General features: G+C 45.6%; 1 protein-coding gene across 2 annotated transcripts in view; it reads right to left on the reverse strand.

Moving 5' to 3' along the window:
- GRID1 (glutamate ionotropic receptor delta type subunit 1) overlaps positions 1-21,805 on the reverse strand; it is a 791,790-nt gene that overhangs the window by 318,096 nt on the left and 451,889 nt on the right. For both annotated transcript variants that reach the window (XM_033208974.1, XM_033208975.1), the window contains exon 5: positions 7,981-8,034. In XM_033208974.1, coding sequence (XP_033064865.1) covers positions 7,981-8,034 — 54 coding nt within the window. The remainder of the gene's footprint in view (positions 1-7,980; positions 8,035-21,805) is intronic.

A 21,805-nucleotide genomic window follows, 5' to 3' on the forward strand; every position in this document is an offset into this window, starting at 1 on the left:
CAGGAAGAAAAAAGAAATAAAAAGTATCCAGATGGAAAGGAAGAGGTAAAACTGTCATATTCCCAGAGGACATGATAGTCAAGAATATTTTCTCTAAGAAAATCTAATGGAATCTATGAAAAACTCCACTAGTATTAGTAAGCGGGTTTAGCAAAGTTCCAGGATACAAGACCAATATGCAAAAATCAATTGCATTTGTATATTCTACCATTGAACAATTGGAAATTAAAATTTGTTTTAAAGTATAATTGTCAGTAGCACTGACAATATAAAATACTAAGGGATAAATCTGACAAAAAGACATGAAAGATCTGTACACTGGAAAAGATAAAACATTGAGAGAAATTAAATAAAATCTAAATAATTAGGGAGATATATCTTGTTTGTGGGTGAGAAGACTCACTATTTTTATGATGTCAATTCTCCCAAAAATGGAGTACAGATTCACTGCAATCCCAAATAAAATCCCAGTCAGTTTTTTTTAGAAAATAACAAGCTGATTATAAATGTATACAAAAATTTCAAGGACCTAAGACAACCAAAACAATCTTGAAGATGAAGAACAAGGCAGAAGCCTAACAAAATCTAATTCCAAATCGTATCATAAAGCTATAGCTATAGTAATCAAAAGAATGTGGGATTGGCATAAAGATAGAAAAAAAATAGATCAATGGAATAGAATCAAGAGTACAGGCATTTTTCAGATACTACAGTAAAAACATATTCTTAAAAGATAAATTGGTAAGTTAAACTTCATAAAAATTTAAAATGTCTCTTCTTCAAAAGACAATGCGAGACTGAAAAGCCACAGGCTGGGAGAAAATATTTACAAAGTATATATCTGATTTTTACAAAATCTTTTATCCCAATATAAAAAGAATTTTCAGAACTCAATAATAAGAAAACAAAAAATCCAATATAAATGGGGAAGTTGTTTAAACAGACACTTTGCCAAGAAGATACTTAGATCTAAACGGCAAATAAGCACAAGAAAAGATGCTAGGAAGTATTATTAGTTATCAGGGAAATGAAAAATCAACATCACAGTGAGAACCATTACACACCCATTAGAGTGACTATAATCAAAAAGCCTGACCATAACAAGTGCTGAAGAGGACATGAAGCAATTGGAACTCTCAGCAACTTGGCAGTTTCTTAAAAAGTTAACATAAATCTACCATAGGGGTTGGCAATTCCACTTGTAGGTATAAGTCCCAGAAACAGGAAAGTATACGTCCATACAAAGACTTATACATAAATGTTCGTAGAAGCTTTATTTGTAATGGCAAAAAAACTAAAACAACCCAAATGTCCATCAACAGAAGAATAGATAATCCTATTGTGGCTTACCCATGTACAAATAAATATTCCTCATCAATAAAAAGGAAAGAACTATTGCTACACATTGCAACATAAGATGAATCTCAAAATAATTTCATTGAATAAAATAAGCCATACCAAAAGCAGAAGAGTACATACTCCATAATTCCACTTAGATAAAACGCAAAGATACAAATAATCAGTAGAGCCAGAAACAGATCAGTAGTTGCCTAGAGAGTGGGATAAAGTGGGCCAGGAGGGTGGCGTTCCTGAGGGCCATGAGGACACTTTTGGGGTGATGGATATGTTCACTACCTCTATTGTGGTTACGGTTTCCTGGGTATATACATATGCCAAATTTAATAACTTATATACTTAAATATTGTATGTATTGCATGTCAATTAAACCTCAACAAAGCTGTTACTTTTTCAGAAAAAAAGAAAAAGATAATGAAGGTGATACTCAAAAACAATGTCTGGCTCTATCTAAGGTCTAATAAATGGCAACTCCTGGTCTTCATTCAAGAGTTCTGAACTGGGGCTACAGAGGTAGTAAGATGTGCTCCCTGTCCTCAAAGATTTCTCAGTGAGGCTGGGAGAGAAACAAGTAAAACGATTATGACAAATATAATTGTTTTTGAGTGTTACTAAGTTAAATTTGAAGATGGTAAATGGTACAGGGACCGAACAGTCCAACAGAATTGGAATCTTCAAAATAAAAGGAAGAAAACAATCTTTTCCTTCCCTCTCTTTCTGTGGGTCCCAAACAGAGATTTCTTAAAGCTATGTGATTCAACATTCATATCACGGTCTTTTTCTTTGTTTTCTTCAATTAGAGCATTAGCATCTTCCTCTCCCATGTTATACATGTGGCATGTAATCTTATTTTCATTTGTTTTACCTTGGTGTGTGCTTTAGGATAGGGAAGATTTGAAAGTCTGGAGTGATGTCCCTGGACTATTGACAGAGGCTGTTCTAAGAGCAAGGACTGACCCCTTGCTCACTGAGTACTTGTTGGTGACAAACTAGTGAAAGTGATAAGATGGGGACCGGGGCCTGAGGCTCAAGAACAGGAGAGCATCTAGGCAGAAGGTACTGAAGAAGTCCACACACTGGGATGACCTTGTCTTTGGGGTGGCAGATGGGGGGTCTCTTAAGATACAGTCAGATCATTTAACCCAGTGAGCTCTTCTGTGTGTCAGCTCCTCATACTAGAAATTTTAGGGAACCTCAGAGAAAGCAGATCAGCTTGTCCAGGGAATCAGGCACGTGCATCAATTCCCCAACACAGTAGAACTGGGGTAAGGCTGTGAAAGAATCACCCTACTGGGGAAATACAGAAGTCCTTTTGGCAGAGGCAATGTTAAGCAGATCCCTGCAAGAAAGGGAAGTCCTAGACAATCACAGATTCAGAAGGACATGGCAGGTGGAAAGAAAAATGCTGCCAAAACCCCAAAGCTAGCAGGGAAAAATAAATACAAGAAACAAGAAGTCACTTATCCTTTTGCAGGGATGACCCATGAGATAGGAATGCAATAGTAAGAAGTAAATAAGGGTGCAAATGTAGGGTCAGGGTCATCCTGCAGAGGGCTGCAGTGGGCTGGATGATGTGGGCAGATTTCTTAAAGCTATGTGATTCAGCATTCACATCACAGTCTTTTTCTTTTATCATGCCTTTGTCTTTTCTGTGTCTGAGGAGCTAACCAGAAGGATGGTGACAGTGGTCTCTGAGATCAGGAGCACCAAGAGAGAGCCAGGTTTGGGGAGGATGGCGAGTTTGGAGAGAGACACGCTGAGTTTGAGTTGGTGATGGAGCTTCCAAGTGGCCAAGTCAAGAGGATCTTGAGTCAAGCTGGATCTCTGGATCTGGAGCTCAAGGGCAAGGTCTGGAATGGATGTGAGATGTGGAGTCACCGACATACGCTGACAATCGGGAAGAAGTGGCAAGGGCCTGCTGACTATATGTCCTCCCTTTTTAGAAGTCACCTCCTCCTGGCCCCTGCTGACCCACAGATCACCTCTTAGAGCCTCACTCTCTGATAAAACCCAGGTGCAAAGGTTATGTGTGCATACTCACATCATCCGTTAAGCACCTTAAACCATTTCCACCAAAGTGTGTGTGTGGTTTGGTTCAATGTCTGGAAGAATTCATGTAACAATGGAAGTTGCCCAGCAACAAACAGAGTGCTTCAATCCCCATCACCCTTGGTTCTTCAAGAGGCTGGAGAGTCATACTGATTTTTCTATGGGAGAACTCCCTGAACAAAGTTCCCAAAAGGCCAGACCCACAGGGATCCCTGACTCTCCTGGCATCTGCTGGAGGATGCGTGGAGAGGAAACATTTTACCTCAGCTGCTAAAGAGGCTCCAAAAGCCACCCGCCTCATCCAGAGTCAGGGCTGACTGGGCTTGAACTTGGCAACATCTGATGAATGACCCATAGAGGTCCTTTCCATCGCTGAAACTCAGGACTTAATTGTTGCCTTTGTCTTTTCTCTGAGGCAGACAGGGAAATGCTTGTCAATGCAATTTGCTCTACACTATGTACATCGACCTGCCTTCGAACAAACCTTTGAAGAATCTATTCCTTGCTCAGGGCATTGAGGATTCAGTGATGAGCTGAATCTGGCCGTGCCCTCAAGGGACTCACAGTTCAGTGGCCACCTTGACTAACAGTTCATTTTGTTTTCCACAAGTTCTTTTGAATCCCCTACCCTCTCTAAGGTAATTTGCAACCTAATCAGTCAATTAAAATATTCTTTAAATACTTTTAGCAGATCTAAAAACACATCCGCTCTCCAGTGTCCCCAGAGTGGTGCCCAGAGACCTATAGGAACTGTCGGTAGGGCTCACACAAGGCTTCCTCTGCATCCAATTATTTCTTCTCCAAATAAACCAGGTCTGTAATATGTAACGCCAATACTCACCAGAAAGAGGGCAGATGTATTTAGAAAACCACTGCATAAAGAAAGCAAATAAAAACATGTGCCCTCAAATGTTTATTTTGAATCCAGGAAAATGCATAAAACAAATCAAATAGAGAAAGAAACTGAAAGGCAGAACCTGTAAGGAAAGAGAGGGAGTGGGGGGCACAGCTAGAGGGCCATGCTGGAGGCCCCAAAGACACCTGTGGTGGTCAGGGAGGCACAGACCTGATCTTGTTTGAGGAGCTGAACTTAATCCAGAGAAGTGGGGAGCAGTTTCAACATGTGGGAAGGCCAGGACCCAGTGAAGCAGCTGAATTCTGGAGCATGTTGGAAAGTGAGCCAGTAAATGCCTGCCCCTGACTCTCCTTTTTTCTTTATTTTTCCCCCTTATTTTATCTCTAGTCATTATATAAGACAAACAGGAAGGTGGCTGGGAAACCATTTGCCTGTGGCTCTATACTTGGATAGCTTAAAAATTGGGCAAAGCCTAAAATGATATCACATTGTAATAAGAATAACAGGACTTTTGTGTTCAACTGGGGCCATGCTGAAACCAGAAACAGTAGTCCTGAATATAGCCAGATCCGAAGGATAAGCCTACATGTAATTTGGAAAACACTTCGGTCCTTAACCAGAGGCTACCCTGGGGTGCCTGGGTGAAAGCTTTCCAACAGGCCCTACCTTCTGATAGAAGACTTCAAAAAAGTCCATGAGTTGGCACCAAAGGCCAGCCCAAGAGCATTCCCCGTCAGTGTACATACTTGACCCCCACTGACTGGCTTCACTGAATCAGACACTGACTGTGAGTTAGGGATCTTTGCCAAGGCCGTGTGCATGAAGCTACTGTTTGATGGAAAAATTTTGGAGCCAGACGGTCCTCAAATAGGATCCTAGATACACCATTAATAGCTGCATGACCTTGGGCAAGTGATTTAACCTCTGGAGACTCTGTTTTCCCATCTGCAAAATGAGGATAACTGTCACACTGGGCTGTTGATGAGGACTAGGAGGGTAACAAATGCAGTAACAAGTGCCTGGCGCATAGTAGGTGATTAAGAAATATTAGCTGGCCAGGCATGGTGGCTCATGCCTGTAATCCCAGCACTTTGGGAGGTCGAGGAGGGCAGATCACTTGAGGTCAGGAGTTCGAGGCCAGCCTGGCCAACATGGTAAACCCCACCCTACTAAAAATACAAAACTTAGCTGGGCGAGATGGCACACACCTATAGTCCCAGCTTCTCAGGAGGCTGAGGCAGGAGAATTGCTTGAGCCTGGGAGGCGGAGATTGCAGTGAGCTGAGATGGTACCACTGCACTCCAGCCTGGGCAACAGAACAAGACTCCAGTCTCAAAAACTAAAAAATAAAAATAAGAAATATTAGATGTTGTCCCCTGCCTCACAGAAAAGGAAGCCAAGAAAGGAGGGAGCTGGGGCTCCCTGGAGGCCCCTCACATTTGGAGGAGGACACACTCAGCTCAGAGATACTCGCACCATCCGTGTGCGCTCCTGGGCTGGCGCAGGGTACACAGCTGGCCATGGTGCGACACTGCCATCCTCTCTAAGCCACTCCAGTGTGGCTCCAACAGGTATACCCCCTATCTGACTCCTCCTGATGACACTCAGCCCTGGGTTCCAGCTGCCCCAGTAATGCCAATGTGCCTATCAGTATGGAATGCCCTAGGGGCACCGCACACTGGGTTAGTCTGAAGTTAACTCCAGCCCTGAAGAGTGAGTCAAGAGGGACAGACAGGTGGCCCCTGAGGGTGGGTGGGGATTTGGGGAAAGAAAAGAAAACAGGTTAGGAATGTAAAAGCAGAGCAATTCTTTTGAAGACTGGTAACAGAGAAACACTGGCTATCCAATTTGGAGGTTTCATCAAAAAAGTAAAACCAGCATCAGACATTTGACTTCAGGAATGCATCGTTTCTTTGGAACAAAGAAAACTGGACTGTGAAGAACCATAGAGAAGTCAGCAAACCCCAGAGAATCGAAACTTCTCAAGGATCAAGGCAGCCTCTCACAGGCTCTGAAAACAGGAGGAGGCGGTCATGTCCCCTCTAATTACCAGCACAACCACCTGCACCCCATGGTAAATGGACAGTTACTACACATCCCCAACTGGTGTCTGTGGACATGGAGCTAATAAGATGTGAATTCATGAAGGGAAATCTATGAAAAGTGGACTTTGCAAGTAGTTACAATCTGATACTACCTGCACAATTATTAAAATAAGCCACCCAAGACTATTTCAGACATATTAGCAAAGAACTAATGGGGAAACAGACATCATAAAAGAATGAATTGCCTACATAATAAACCTGCATCTTCCAGATGAAGCCATTAGAAATTGATCAGCTAATTTAGGAGCAGCTGAAGGCCATAGCCATGATGAGCCATGATGAAAGCTTACACCAGGAACACATTCTGAGTCTGCTGTCAGTGAATATAGCGCACTGAGGTCACACAGGCCACCCCAGTCAGTGCTCCTGAAAGGACATGTGGGCAGAGGGGATTCTTTGGGAAAGCTAGGCTGTGCGATTTCCAGCGTGGAGGAGGCCAGGGCCAGACAGGGTACAAGTAATGAAGAGCAGGCCAGGCCACCATGATCCCTGGTGTTGTCATTCCTCCCTGGGGCCAAGCTGGTGGGATGGTCAGTCATGGGAGAGACTTCCTATTTACTCCCTTTACGTGGGTACACTTATCCCTACACGTACTGGTTGCACACACAAACATACTTACACACACATGCACACACACACATGCACATACAACTCACAGCACAGCACTCACACAAACTCATATACAGATATATGCACTTTCATACATACACACCCAAACATATACATACACAAACTCACATATACACACTCATGCACACACACTCATACATACACACATGCACACATGAAATTTGCACATGCACACCCTGGTACATACATTCAACACATACAATTTACACACAAAGACACACACACACTCTTGTACATGCACAGCCACACACATATTCACTCATTTACACATGCACACGCTCACACACACACATACACTTGCACATGCATGCACATACCTGTCACATACTCAAACATATCCACACACATATACACACACACCTTCACGCAGACACATATATACACACACCTTCACGCAGACACATATATACACACACCTTCACGCAGACACATCCACACACATGGATGTTCACACACACCTACACACACACACAACTCATAAACACACACACACCATTAACACAGACATACACACACACCTGGATTCACACTCTCACATGCATGTGCACACCCTGCATACACACTCTCGCTCACACTCATGCACACCCTTACCATCCTGCATGAAATTCAGCCTTCCTCCCCTACTCATTCCTTTGACCCACCGCCTCTGCATCCCAATTCATGACCTGCCCTAACTGTTCCAGCCCCTGGCTCCCACTGGCTGCCTCACCTCACCTAGCAAGCCTCATCCCTGCCACCACTGCCCTCTGACTTTTGACTTCCTCATGGACCCGGGTCAGGATTCTTTCTCTGGTTCTCACCTGCCAGGTGAGCACCCTGCTAGGTCAAGTTCAACTCTTTGAGTTCCTGCCTGGGCTAGGTGGAGCCCCAGGATTCACAACAGACCCCTAAGTCAGAATTGAACCCAAAAGGATCATGCTGAGCTTTACCAAGGGGCTAGGGGCTCAGTCCAGGCTGTGCTCATCACATTTCTAGAGCCCTTACCTCATTCACAAAGACCCAGTGGCTGTCCTTGGAAGCCAGGTTGGTCTCCACGGCCTGCAGAGAGAAAAAGAACGAACATGAACAGAAGCTAGACAGAAGCTGGCAGACACAGGATGATTGCCGAGACAGAGTTTTATAAACATTGTTCTTAGATAATATTTTCCTCACAAAACATGCCATCCCCCTGGGGCCTGCTCTGGCTGCCTTAGCTGCAAGAAGCTTCATCTGAACACAGACATCTGATTTCCTGCTCTCCCTCCATGCTCTCCTGCACCAGCCCAGAGCAAGATTAGATGCTTGGGTTCCTGCAGGCAGCACAGAGTCACAGGCACAGGTACAGCCTCCCTTCCCTAGGAATGCCTGCAAACACCTTTCTGCTGGGGCGCTTAAGGGATGAGTGTTATCATTACTCCAGGCTGCAGAATCAGGAAACTGGAATGAGGGATTTATGGGGGCTTGTCTAGTCCAACTGTACTGAGTGACATTCAGGAAGACAGCAGCTCCCAGCAGCTCTGGGGCTCCCAGCTTCCTTCAGTTCTTTAGGATTCATAGAACAAAGCTCTTTCTAGTTCCTGGGCCGTAGCCCCATTTGTAACTCTCTATTACAGTGTTTTGTTCTGTTTCTTTATGGCACTTGCCATCTTTGTGCTTGAATGTCTATCAGTTTACTTATTTCTTATTGTCTATCTCCTCTGCCAGCATATTTCTTATTGTCTATCTCCTCTGCCATTATGTCAAAGGCCACATCTCCTAGGTCACAGCTGTGTCCCAATAGCTGTAACCGGCACACAGCAGGTATTCAGCAAACATTGTTGATTATGCAAATGAAGTGGAAGGCCGAGGCAGACAGAATTCAGTTAATTATTTTGTTTCCTGTATGTGTTTATGAGTGCTTTCCCTCTCCTTCAATTGGAAAGCCAACAGATTGGAAGAATTGGAAGAGACTGATGGTTTCCAAGCATGTCCCGTATGAATACATCCCGTGAGCAGGTGCCAAGTGCTTGCTGAGCCTGGACACTGAGCCAGGCCGACTATGAACCTGGACAAGAGCTATCAGATTGGAGTCCTGGTTTTTTGTTTGAAATGTAATTTTATTATTCCTGTTATCAAAAAAAATGCAAAAAAATAAAAATGTTCAACATCCCATCATCCCATCCCATTTAAAAAAAATATGCTGTCATAGTGAAAATTCCCCCTTTATCCCTCCATATTTACTCTCTAAACATTGTTTGAGGTGTCACCATCTAGAAGATTTTACAGTTATCTCTGCAAGTAAATAGCTCAAATAGATATCAGACAAGTGTTTTCATTAAAATCAGACCATGAAATACACATCCAGTTAAGACTCTAGTTTTTGATTTCTCAATGTAACACGAATATCTTTCCTCATCAGTACATAGAGATCTGCCTCACTCCCAACAAATGAGGCATGGAGGTGTCAGGGCCTGTGCCAACGACCCCACCAGTGACCCTAGGTCTGCATGGTGCTACAGCCTGCAAACTGTCATATACAGGGTGCCTCTCTTTTGCACTGGAAAGAAAGGAGGCTTCAAGAGATGCTAAGCCATGTACCTGGGTATGCTGCAAGGCTGTATCCTGAAGACACTTTCCACCCCTTTCTACAAACTCAGTTAACCCGGCTTTCTCCTGAGAAGCTTCAAGGGCTGAAGAGCCAAAGCTCAAAGGAACCTTCAGTCAGGGTAGAGGAAGGAGAACACTTCAGGGTGGAGTCTCAGCCACCCTGTCCAGAGCCTCTCTCCTGTCAACACGCAGACTTTCAGGGAGGCCTTCAAAAGCCTGGAAGCACTGCTGAAGAGGTGGAGGGAGAAGTGGAGACAGGGTGGGCTGAGAATGCTCTGAGAACACCACTGGGCTCTAGCTCACCTCGATTGCCAACAGTTCAACATTTCCTTGACACTCATGTAGAGGACACTGGCAATACTCTTATCAAATGTGCACAGATGCAAATCTGGGAGGATGTCATAACATCTCAGTGGCTGGAACACTGAACTGAATCTAAAGACATGTGGTTTAGCAAGGCCGAACTCACAGCCCTACACTCAGTTTCCAGGAGCAGAAGGGCAAATGGGGAAATGATGTTTGAAAGCAACACTCTTGAGGAAAAACCAAAGGGGACTGCCTCCACCCAGCTGTCACTTAACCACTATGGTCTCTGTTCCTTCATAAAATGTAGATAACACTTGCCCTTTCCTGTCTCCCAAGGTATGTAAAAGCACATCGATGGGCTCCAGCTCACCTCTAGCTCAACTCATGGAAACGAGGGTGTGGGAGGAGTTTGTTCCACCCCTTGGGGGATGGACCTAACCAGGCCGCCCCACTTGATGAAGGACAATGCACACTATAGCCCAGTCATGAAGAGGGACAGTTAAAGTGATCAGCGATGCTTAGAGGTGGGATAATACAGGTGTCTTTAAATTGTCATGTGCAAGAGAGATTGGAACTGCTCTGTGCATCTTCTGAGTGTTGACTTAGAGCCAATGACTCCCATAATCAGGGAGGCAGATATCAATTCAATATAGGAGACAACTTTCTGACTTTCCAAGTCATTCAAGATGAAATGGGATGTCTCAGGAGTAGTGACGTCCCATCCCAGGAAGTGCCTGAGCAGAAGGTGAGCAGTACTCTCTTTACAGTGCCATGTATCTAAGAAGGTTAACCATTTGTGAGAAGTGAAGCGTTATTATGCACTGACATTCTTCAGCAATGATTCTCCAGTCTGGCTGTGTTTAAGAACCTCCTAGGGAGCTTTAAAAAAGAGGGCCCCCAGGCCCCACTGCTAGGGATCCTAATTTACTGGTAATTGTGCTGTGTCTGAGATCCTGTGCTGTTTCAGAGCTCTGACCCTGCCTCTTGGCTTCAGGGCCTGAGAGTCCTGCTTCAGAATATGCAGTTCTGTGAATCTGAAGGTCTGGGTATACCTGTGCAGGTGAGAGGTTCTCTGCTTGTCCTGGAAGAAGCCAGCACTGCAGACAACCTGATTCTGGGAGACCCCAGGGAGTGGGTGGGAGATTTGGCCACCCTAAGAAGTACTTCCACCTAGTATCAGACCCATGCAGGGAAGATATTGGTGGAGACAATTGATCAGAAAACCCCATGGGACAACTGGCCAACTTTTCTGTCCTACTTTTCCTCACCAATTAAGCATCAGCTAATTTGTTAAGCCTCTTTTCCCCACATGGAGATAAATAGTGCTTTTCTGCAGCCTTTTCCAGAGGGTGCCATTCGCACAGAGGCTGAGATAGATGGAGAGAAGGAGAAGCTATAGCAGATTTAGCAGGAACACTGCCTGCCTCCCCCTGTCCTCTATCACCCCACGCTACTCCAGCAATTACTGGAGGGCTGCCAGCTCTGTGGGAAGAGTCCTAAATGCTCACACCCCAGTGGGCAATGTCCCTCCCAGCACCACTACTTCCCCTTCTAAGTGCTGCCCTTTCCCTTTTCCTCTCCAGCTACATCTGCAGCAGGTAGAGGTAAGTCCTCCCTTTCGTCTGCAGAGTGAGAACGCTATGGAGAGTTCCAGCAGGCAGGCAGAGTGCATTGGAATCCCAGTTCTGCCACTTCCTGGCTGAGTGCTCCTGGGTGAGCCTTTTCACTTCTCTGAGCTGTAGTTTCCACACCCATAAGGCATTTGAATACCAACAGTGCTACAGGGGGCTCTGCCCACAGTCTCTGTGAATCTTGTTAGCATTTTTTATTACACTGACTCAGCATGTGCGTTCACTCCCAACAGCCAACACCCCCAATTCAGGCTGCCTAAACCCTGCTTGGCACTCATGGTGGCTTGGAATGCACGCCCCTAACCAGGGACCCAGAGTGCCACGAAAACAAATCCCAGCTGCCTTGCTCCCTAATGGAGACTTCTCCAGAGTGTGATCTCAGCTGTCTCCAGAATTCCTCTGCAGGGTGGAGCCAAAATCACCTTATTTGGCTTCCTTTATGTTCCTGTTCCAAGTCTCCACTCCCCTGCTGTCTTTCTTTTTTAAAATCCCCATAACTTTTAATAAACCATTGTCATACAAAAAAATTCATCTCCACGTCTACTTCTGCAAACCCAACTCAAGACAAACACCTCCCACTTAGGGTTATTGTGAGAGTCAAATGAAATTACAGGTGACACTTCCAGCCCAGGGAGGAGCTCACTAAAGATGATCAGTCAGCACAAAGTTCCTCTCGTTCCCTCTACTGGAGTCTCCAGCCTGGTCTTGATCCGATGGTCTCTTTTGAATGTGTACAAGTGCGTAATCCCTCATTCATTCATTCCTTCCTTCATTCAACAGACAGAGCCCACCCAACCCCAACAGGCCATCCCAATTCTCCTGGGTAGGAGAGTGAACCAGGAACCTCATCTCTGCCATCATGGAGATACCAGTGGCAAAAAGACCAACAATCAATACAGCTTTGCAAAGTGATGGGCACTGCCACCTCCATGTGCTCCCCTTCAAGGCAGCAGGACGTGGTGCTTCCCTCCCATCTTGGCCACAGTGTGGATTGAGCTGCATAATGCTGTGGGCATCAGCAGAGAAGTGATGACCCAGTCAGACAAGCAAAGGGCAGCCCCTGTACCATGTGGGTGGGGAGGCGAGGGGAGCTGGCCTCCTGCTCAGGGTGGGCTCCCAGCAGGTGGGGTGGCTGATTCCCTGCGGTCTGCAGTTAGACTTCTCTCCTGAAATTAGACACTGTGGCTGGGGGACACAAACCCTGTGGGAGCTGGGAACTAGGTCCCAATAAGCCCAAAGGAATTGCTGCAGTGGCCAGATGCCTGCACCCCTCAAGTTGCTATGAATCCCACGAGACCTAGTCAAACCACTGGGCCAGTCTGCCTGGCTCCTGTGGCGATCATACATTGGCAAACACAGAACTTCAGAAGAAGAGTTAAGGATGTAAGAAGTTGCAAAGCATCCAGCTGACTTCTCTTCTAGCCTCTTTTGAGTGGAGGAGACAGCAGATGCTGATGGTGATGACTGGCGCATGAGATAGCTGGGAGGCTGGGCACAGTCAGCCAGGGGTAAAAGGAACAGCTAAGTGTCCACACGTGTGTTGACTTATGTGTACATCCACATCTTGACACCCACATTCCACCCCCTGGAAAGAAAAGTGTGCTGTTATAGGCAAACTCCAGCTAAAGGAGGCCAAAAGCAGCTGTTATTCCCACACTGGGGGACCCGACTGACTGTGGAAGGGAATGTGTCTCCCTGCTCGAGAGCAACAGCTCCAATCTGAACCTTAGATGCCTTTTCCCAGTGATGCCTAAGAGCTGAGTTGTAAGTGACACAGGACACCAACAGGCCATTCTGCAGGCCCACTGAGGGCCAGAGGACATTTGGGTCCTGCTCTGGCCACCCTGATCTCACGATTTTCATAGGGAAATAGATGTGGGCCAAGCGCTGGCTCCCAGCTTCCAAACAGACTCTGCACAGAAAGGAGTCCATGAGCACTGACATGAATGTCAAGGGCGGAGGTGGCTCTCCTAGACTGGTGATGGGGAGAGCTGACAGCTGCCCCTGGACCATATGGTAGTGAGGATCAGTTCTAACATCCGAGAGCCTGGAAGAAAGTAGAGAAAACAGTGAGGCTGAACACACTGGAGGAGGCATCTCCAGCCTGGGGCCCCTTCCTCTGTGTCCTTGGCTTTTCCCTCAAGACTAAGTTGGAGACATTTCCAAGGGCGACGAGAGCTTGCTTTTATTAACCACCCCCCAAGATACTTCAATACAACATCTCCTCTGCTTCACAACCCACACACCTCATTTACTCCCAACAACCTAACAAGCCATGCAGTGTTCTTATCCCTGCTTCACAGGTGGGGAACTGAGACCTCAATCTAGACTTGTATCTTGCAAAAGGTCCCTTAGCCAGTACTCAGCAGAGGTTAGATTTTAACTCTGGCCCAACTGTCTCCAAAGCCTGAGTTCTTTCTTTTGGTCATGTTGCTCTCCAAAAGCCCAGATAACTGTCTGAAAAAGCTTTTGGGTCTCAACCCGGCCCCATAACAACGGGAACAAAATGGTCTTTTTTTCTCATATCTAAGAAAACACCATTACAAGTCACAGTGCTGTCCTTCTCCAGGTTAACCTGTCCTCATAAACCTGAGACCATTATCCCACTTGCATTTCTTAAGTGTGAGACTGTTTCTCTTTATCTTGGCCTAAAGGAATAGTAAATGGAGTGAAAAAAACCTCCACATGGAAGCCTTCCAATAACATCACTGAGGATTTATTTTACAAAGTGCAAATGCCACCAATTATTTATGTATGTGTTCATTGTTGACCACTTATCTAGGCATCCCCCCAACACTGGGAGCCTGAGATAATGGAAGCTTGTCAGCAATTAGCATCTTTTTAAAACCCCAACTCTAACATTTGAGAACATTCCCCCCGTGGAGCCCAGGGCCTGGCACTTTCCCAAGGACAGATATTGAGCTCACGTTAAAGGCCCACCGCTGCCTTTGCAACAACATGTCATTTAGGAACAATGCTCTCTGTGCAATGTCACCCCTCCAAAGCATGCGGGAGCGCAACGCCCCTCCATTTGCAAGGAAGGGGCGTAGCTAGCTGCAGGAGGATGGATTATTTGAAGAGCCCGTTTAAAAGGAAATCAGCAAAGCAGACACCATGAGGCCCAAGTTTCAGAAGTTATGCCAGGAAGCATGAGGAAACCCCTAAAGAGCAGTTATCACAGAACTTTCTCAGCCACCCTGTGCCTCCTGGGGGCCTGCCTGCTTGGGAAAATGTCCCAAGATGCTGGCTCAGCTGCTTCTCCTTGCCCCAGTCTTTTCTCTGGAGCCTCTTTGGTCTTTGTGTTCACCAGAAAACTGCCCTGAAGTTCTCTTCATCTCCCACAACTCCTAATTCTGGCCCCATCCTTATTTTTAGATTCCACTGGGGAATCTTGGATCCCAGAAGGTCTCTTTTCCAGTGTTTTCTCCCAAGCCTTTCCCAGGAGTCAGCCCCTCCTGATGGTCATCTATTCCCATTTCACCCATCTCTTTGCTGGAGGATCCTTGAAGCCCAAGGCCCCCACCCTTGGCAGGAACAGGAAACACCCCATCTGGGCACAGGGAAAAGTAGTTGAACATGGGGGAGTGCGTGGGCTCAGGTCACTGAAGGATGGTGGAGATAAGGCAATCCCTCCTGGCTCTAGCAAAGCCATCTGAGAAAGGTGTAGAATTTACCCTGTGAAGCGCTAAACCACAGCTCTGGAGGAGGCCTTTAAGAGGGCTGTTTTGCTGGGAGAAAGCTGAACCTACCACTTAGGAGCTCAGGGAAGGCACTGGCTGGGAAAGGCTGGAGTGGAAGGCTGGTTGCAGGCTGGGGGCAATCGCTGGCATTTACAGAACACCTCATCCAACCCAGACCCTGAGCTAAGCCCTCTACACACGATCCCTCCCTGAGCCCTCACAACGGCCCACTGAAAGAGGCTACTGAACTGCAGCCTACAAATGGAAAAGCCCAGGCTCAGAAGGATGAAGTTATTTTCCCAAAGTCTCCCAGAAAGTCAGAGTAACCAGGCCTTTCCAATGCAAAACCCATATGGTTTCTACCGTGTTCCACTGACTTGGGCACCAAGAAAAGACGAAACTCAATCTCTGCGCCTTTCATAGGTGTTTAGTGCAGAAACAACAGCTAAACCAGAAGATGATTCAGGTGACAGTGATAGTAGTGACTGAATAGTGGGGGCCTAGAGAGCTACAGGGGCTTCTGCAAAGTCTGTTCCTGGTTTCCAGAGTTTCCTGTCACCTCCTTTCAAAATTCCTGGATCATCTGCACCTCTGGTTGCCAAAGGATTTTTTTGTCTATGGGGATAGCCTCTGGTCCCTCACTAGGAAGTGAGCTCCTAGAGGCCAAAGCCTGGTCTAATTACTACGAAGCCATTTGTGGGACACAGCACCTGGCAGACAGTGAACTTCAAAATGTGCCTATAGAATGAATGAATGGGTGATTCACATTCCTGGGACTGAGTAGAAGGAAAGCCGGGAGCATAAATAGAAACTTTACTACAGTTAAAAAGAACACGAATGTACAGGTGACCTGTGCTTTGCATGGTGCATGGTATTGTGGTAACCAAAACCTGTGCATATGGAACTAGTGTCCTCGCTTTGCACGAACTTGATTATACACTTGATTTTTGGTTAACATTGTGCCATGCAAAGTGACTGCAGACTGTATTTGCAAATAACACACCGTTCTACACATCTGAGAGGATCTGAGAAAGAAACAAAGTGACCTTAAAGTGGATGAATGCAAGATGCCGTGACCTTTAGGAGCTGATGGAAACATGATCAAATTCTAGAGCTTTTCCTCCAGGATACAATTGTTTCTTCATTCGGACTGAGTGTTGATCCTCCTGAAGCTAGTTCCCATATATCATACCTAACAGCATAGTAAGTGCTGGACTAGTTTGGTCAATCAGTGAGATTTAAAAAGATATTACTGAAAGAGTACACTGGAAGAGAGAGTGTTCAGCATTAGACTTTTTGGACATTGGCTCAGATCTCTGAAAAACTATTATGTTGCTATGGAATAACAAGAAAGAAAGAAAGCATAATTGACTAAATTCATGTAAAATTCTGATAGATGTGAAAAATTTCTAGTAAATCATTAGACCTCTCTGGCCTCAGTCCTTCTTGTTGACCAAGTCTGAGCTCAATAGCCAGTCTGAACTGCCTTCCCTGTTCGTGTGGATGGCAGAAGCGCCCTCTCACAGCCCCGGGGGAATGAAGATTCATTACAGAGCATTTGTGGATCCTTCAGATGAAATAGAGGCAAGTCCCAGGCTGTGCAGGGAGTGCAATTTACTATAATAAAAAGTGAGAATATGCTACATGTGGACAATTTATAAGGAAACGTTAATATCAGCAGAAAAATGAAATGGAGCCTGCTCGCAGGCACGATCTGTTTAACAAGATCAACTCGGAGAAGTGAAGCCAGGCGGCACCAATGAGTATTGGCCAATGGATACTTGGATTTTAATCAATGGTCCATAATTTCCCTGCCACCTGGAGGGCACAGAAACCAAATAAGGCCCCCCTTGTCCTCACTCTTACAGGCATTCAGGCTATGTCCTGATGGGAGGCAACGGAGCCCAGCTTTTCTGTCCAATCTTATCTCACAGAGGAGCAAGACATTCAGGCCTTTGGACACATGGATGCTGTCACACAACCCCTTTTGAGGACCTGGATGTACAGTGGAACAAATCACTTCTGAGATTATTTATGCTCACTCTGGTTCGGCGGGGCAAGCCATCAGCCTCTGCAGTGTGCACTGTGAACAATCTCATGACTCGGTCCCTGAGGACAGGGGACACGGCCCTGGGGTGCAGATGGCTGTGCTGAGCCATTTCTCATACACTCTGCCGTTCAGCTCCAGCTTCAAGTGATTTTCAAATACAAGCAAAGTCCAAAACTGTTTAGAAATGTTTTCTCCTCCCTCCAGTATGTTCATGTTCATACTGGAGTTTGAGAAGCTGCTGCCTGCATCCAAAGACCAACTCCAGGGACTACAGCATCAGATACTGCTGAAGGAGGGTGTGGAGCCATTTGGGACAGGAGAGTCCCTCCCTCCCAGTGCAGCTGTCAGTCTCAGAGCCCCTGACCCACAGCGGGGACATCCGCTGGGAGAATAGCTACACTTTCCCAGCTGTTCAATTAAAGCATCAGCGTTCAAGGTTAATGCCATGACCCCTTCAAATCATGCTCAGGCAAGCCACTTCTGCACATGAATCTAATTCCTTCCCTCAACCCAAATCTTTTTTTAAAAGATGGAAACATGTGAATTCTTTTTAAGGAAATAAAGTTGAAAGTAGCAATTCTTTACCAAGCTGATAAGAGCTGCTGAGTATAATTTGTATTCTTTTTTATGAGCCTGACTTTTTGAGAATGGAATAGAAAGAAAAATATTTGCTTTTTAGTTCTGGAGACATAAGCTTCTTCTACCTCATGGTGCTAGGGAGGAACTCCTGGCCCAGAAATTGTCAGGAAACAAGTCTCTGGATTTGTGACATGGGAAAACCAGGGGAGGTGGCCAGTGCAGTGGGGGAGGGGAGGTGGATGGTGCGACAGCTGGGGCATAAACCGTTGCTTACCTCTTACCTTGGCCACCTCAGTACTCAATTTGGGACTCTGGTTCCACAGAAAGTGACTGAGAGACCATGGGGGGCTCTGAGATCTTAGGGAGTAGGGAAGAGAGGATATTGCAAATTCAGCAATAAGAGAATGTGGGGAGAAGGAACCTATTTTTAGCATCCACAATGTAAATTGCTTCACAACCATTAAGACAGCCCTTCTCCAAGCACAAAGTGCCCATGCAGTTCGGTCCCAGACCTGGGAATGGTCAGGAGCTTAGTTTTTGCCCAGAGCTCTTGGGACCTCACAGTAAGCCAGGAAATTGCATTTGGCCCTTATAGAAGGTAGAAACAGAATCAGAAACCAAAGATGCTGCTCTTAGTCCTCAGGGGTGTGGCCCACCTGCCCAACGCCCACCCCACTGCCAGCACAAAGCACCTGAAAAGGCCCCACCCACAGAATGACATGGCTTAGAGAGAAAACTCTGTAATACAGGGCTTCTAAGGAGACAGTGTGCAGAAGCCTGGAGATGTGAAAGGGCATTCGATTTGTAGGGACGGTGGTGGAGCCACACCGTCACATTGTGTGAGTGAGGATTTGAATCTAAAGTTACCAGATGAGGCAAAAATCAATTAGACAAAATTAGCCATAAAGATTTCTTAATTCATGGATATGAAATGGTACAGAAAACATCATTTGTATAAAGAACGCTGTGTCTGTTCCCCTAACCTTTATCAATCACTATTTCTCTACAGCCTTCAATTAGAGCTTCATTTTCTTCCCTGAGTGTATTGACTAAATCATCACCCACTTACCTAGCCCTGTTCTCTCAGGCCACTGCTCTAACTCAAATGCTCAGACCACTTTGGAAGCTCTTCCTGCCTTGCAAGTTAGGACAGGAAGTGTGTGGGTAAGCTGACCTCGTGAGAAACCCTCGAGACCATGCGCACACTCTCCCCAGCAGGTCCTGGCACACAAACTATGTCAGGTTTCACTATGCCTACTGCCTGTTGAGGCAGATGTGGCATCATCTGGCCTGATAACCAATGGACTGTGAGTTAAATGTGCACATGATGCATCTCTACTGTTGGTCACCCCATGGTTTAATACCCGAGGTGGGAGGATCAGTGACATGAGGCGTGAGTTATTATCTGAAATGCTGCCAGGTCCCAGTCAACAGGGTCTTCTGCCAGGCAGCAGAGCCTGGCTCTTACCCCATAAAATGAGAGTTTCCAGATTGTATTCCACAGAATGGGAGGGTCTTAGGAAACAATTAAAAGTTTTTTGTAAAAAAAAAAAAATCTGTGGGAAAGTTGGAGATATACTGCATTTATATCTCCAGCTTGAGAATGACAAAGCATACTAAACAGACAAGTCCTCTTTTCACAGAAACTTGTCAAACTTGGCTGAACCCACAGTTTATTTATTAAATGAATCTCCCCAGAATATTCACTTTCTTTGTTCAAGAAACACATCAATATTTCACAGGACACTGAGGTTGCAACAGGAACAGAGTCAGGTAAACGGAGCTGCAGCCTTGGGCATGCATGGAAGGAAGTTAGGATGGAAGAGTATGGTCAGATCTGGATTCCAGATAGGCCAGCCTGACCATGTGGAGGTGAATTTAACAAGTGAGAGCACTTAAAAAATCTAATGAAAAGTAGTTAGAATAGTCCAGAAAAGAGGCAATGAGGACCAGAACAGGGTATGAGGCATTGGCCCAGGAAGAAAAGGATGGAGCTTAAAGTGTTTAGAAAGAAAACATTGACAGGATGGGGTCATAGGTTGAAAACTGAGTGAGGTACAGGGAGAAAAAGGAACTTGACGTGACTTCCAGATGCAGCTGCATAAAGACAGACGCTGGATAGGCTCAATGAGGAAGATGATGATTCATCCTGCTAAACTCCCTCAGGCAGCAGGAAGCTGGAGAGGACAATCTTAACAGTTTGGGAGAGACCAGGTGTGGTGGCTTACACCTGTGATCCAGCTGCTCTGGGACAGAGGCAGAGGATAGTTTAGGGCTGGGAGCTTGAGACCAGCCTGGGCAATATAGCAAGATTGCATCTCTAAAACACTTACATAAATACATAAAGTTTGGGAGAGATGAGTAATCACAGGAGCAGACAGGGATAGGGCAAGGGCTTCACTCAGGCAAAAGGGAAAGGTCCGCAAGGACAAGGCAGGTTATGCAGCAGCAAGGCAGCCTGCAGAGTCCCCGTCCTCCAGTGTGGGAATCGGCACTGACAGGCTTGGCCTGCAGACACCAAGTCACTCCAGCTGCAGAACTGGTGACCTGTAAAGGCTGGGAACCGGGCCGAAAGTGGCAGGACAGGAAGCTCCCTTTCCCCCTTACACCACGATTGCTTCGCTATTGCGGAGCTTCCACACTCCTGGGGACAGCACAGCTCACACCCAGCGGCCCCACTTTCAAGCCCCAGGAATGTATTTTTAAAATGATGAGTTACATACACACACATACACCTACATTCTCTGTACTGGTTCAGGGGGTTTCCCAGCCTCACTGGAAGCCTTCATCTTTATCATTGTAAATGTCATGTTGTTGGAATCAGTTCACTGCTCTACACAAACCGTTCAGAATACTTTGGAACCTCTTCTTGTCTTCCAACATTACCCTCTTTACCTTAGATCGCAAGCGAAGGTAAACTTTATCAGACTAGCACCCTGTTTGATCAACCAGGGAAATATATGTGAAAAGGACTACGAACCTAGCTCTTGCTTTTTCTCTTTTGCTTTTAAACTCCCCGGGTTTCATTGCTTTTTCATCTGAAAAGTCTGGGAGATTGATAGACAAGACTGATGCCTGGGCCTCAATATATTCGAAAATGCTATGGGGGCAGGTTCCCAATAGCTTGAGGAATCCAGCCGTTTGGGAGAAAAGGAAAGGGTGCGTCACATGAGGGTGTGTAAGAAACAGTTGTAGGATTTTGTCTGCCCTGTATCAGGGAGTCTTTGGTGTGTGGAGATGCCCACTGTGTGCAAGGCCAGCATAGGACCTAGGCTTAGCACAGCAGATCCCCCTGAATCCTGAGATAGTGACTCAAAGGTCTAACTCACTCCCCACGAGAACAGCAGTGTTGGGGTCCACTGATGGTGTCTTATCCAGACTGACCCAGGGTAACCTCAGCCACATCTGTTCCATCCAGCCTCCCATGGCTTTCTGGGTCTAGTTCTCCAGTATTCAGTCCACCGCTGTGAGTTGACCAGTGTCATTTGAATAAATTAATTTTATTTCTTATTAACTCTGTTCTAAAATTTTACACAAACAATCGGGAAAATAATATTTATTTTTAAAATCTGAATATAAAAAACTGGTAAGAGCCATGTGCCGAATAAGAGTATAATCAAATGTTTTAAAAGGGAGAATAAACTGAGTAATTTCAAAGCACAATGTGACAATTATAGACAATAGTTTCTAAGCCTATTATTCTATACTAAATCATAATTTTTAAAAGGCAGAATTAAAAGCCTTCTATTGAAAAATGGCAGTCCCTGGTCCTAATGCCACTCCCAGTCCTGCTCCCCAGAGGCAAACACTTATAACTCTTTCATCTGTTTCTTTGGGATTTACTTCCATGTTTCTTAATCATATTTAATCATGTTCATACTGCTATACTTTGTTGATCAACTTTACCACTATCTATTATCTTCCTGATACTGCAGAGAGGACTTAAGTCTCTCAATCCTCTCATCCTTTCATTTCCCTTCCCAGTATTTCCAATCTAG

The sequence above is a fragment of the Trachypithecus francoisi genome, unplaced genomic scaffold, assembly GCF_009764315.1.
Source record: "Trachypithecus francoisi isolate TF-2019V2 unplaced genomic scaffold, Tfra_2.0 Lachesis_group9, whole genome shotgun sequence".
In the NCBI taxonomy this organism is placed as follows: domain Eukaryota; kingdom Metazoa; phylum Chordata; class Mammalia; order Primates; family Cercopithecidae; genus Trachypithecus; species Trachypithecus francoisi.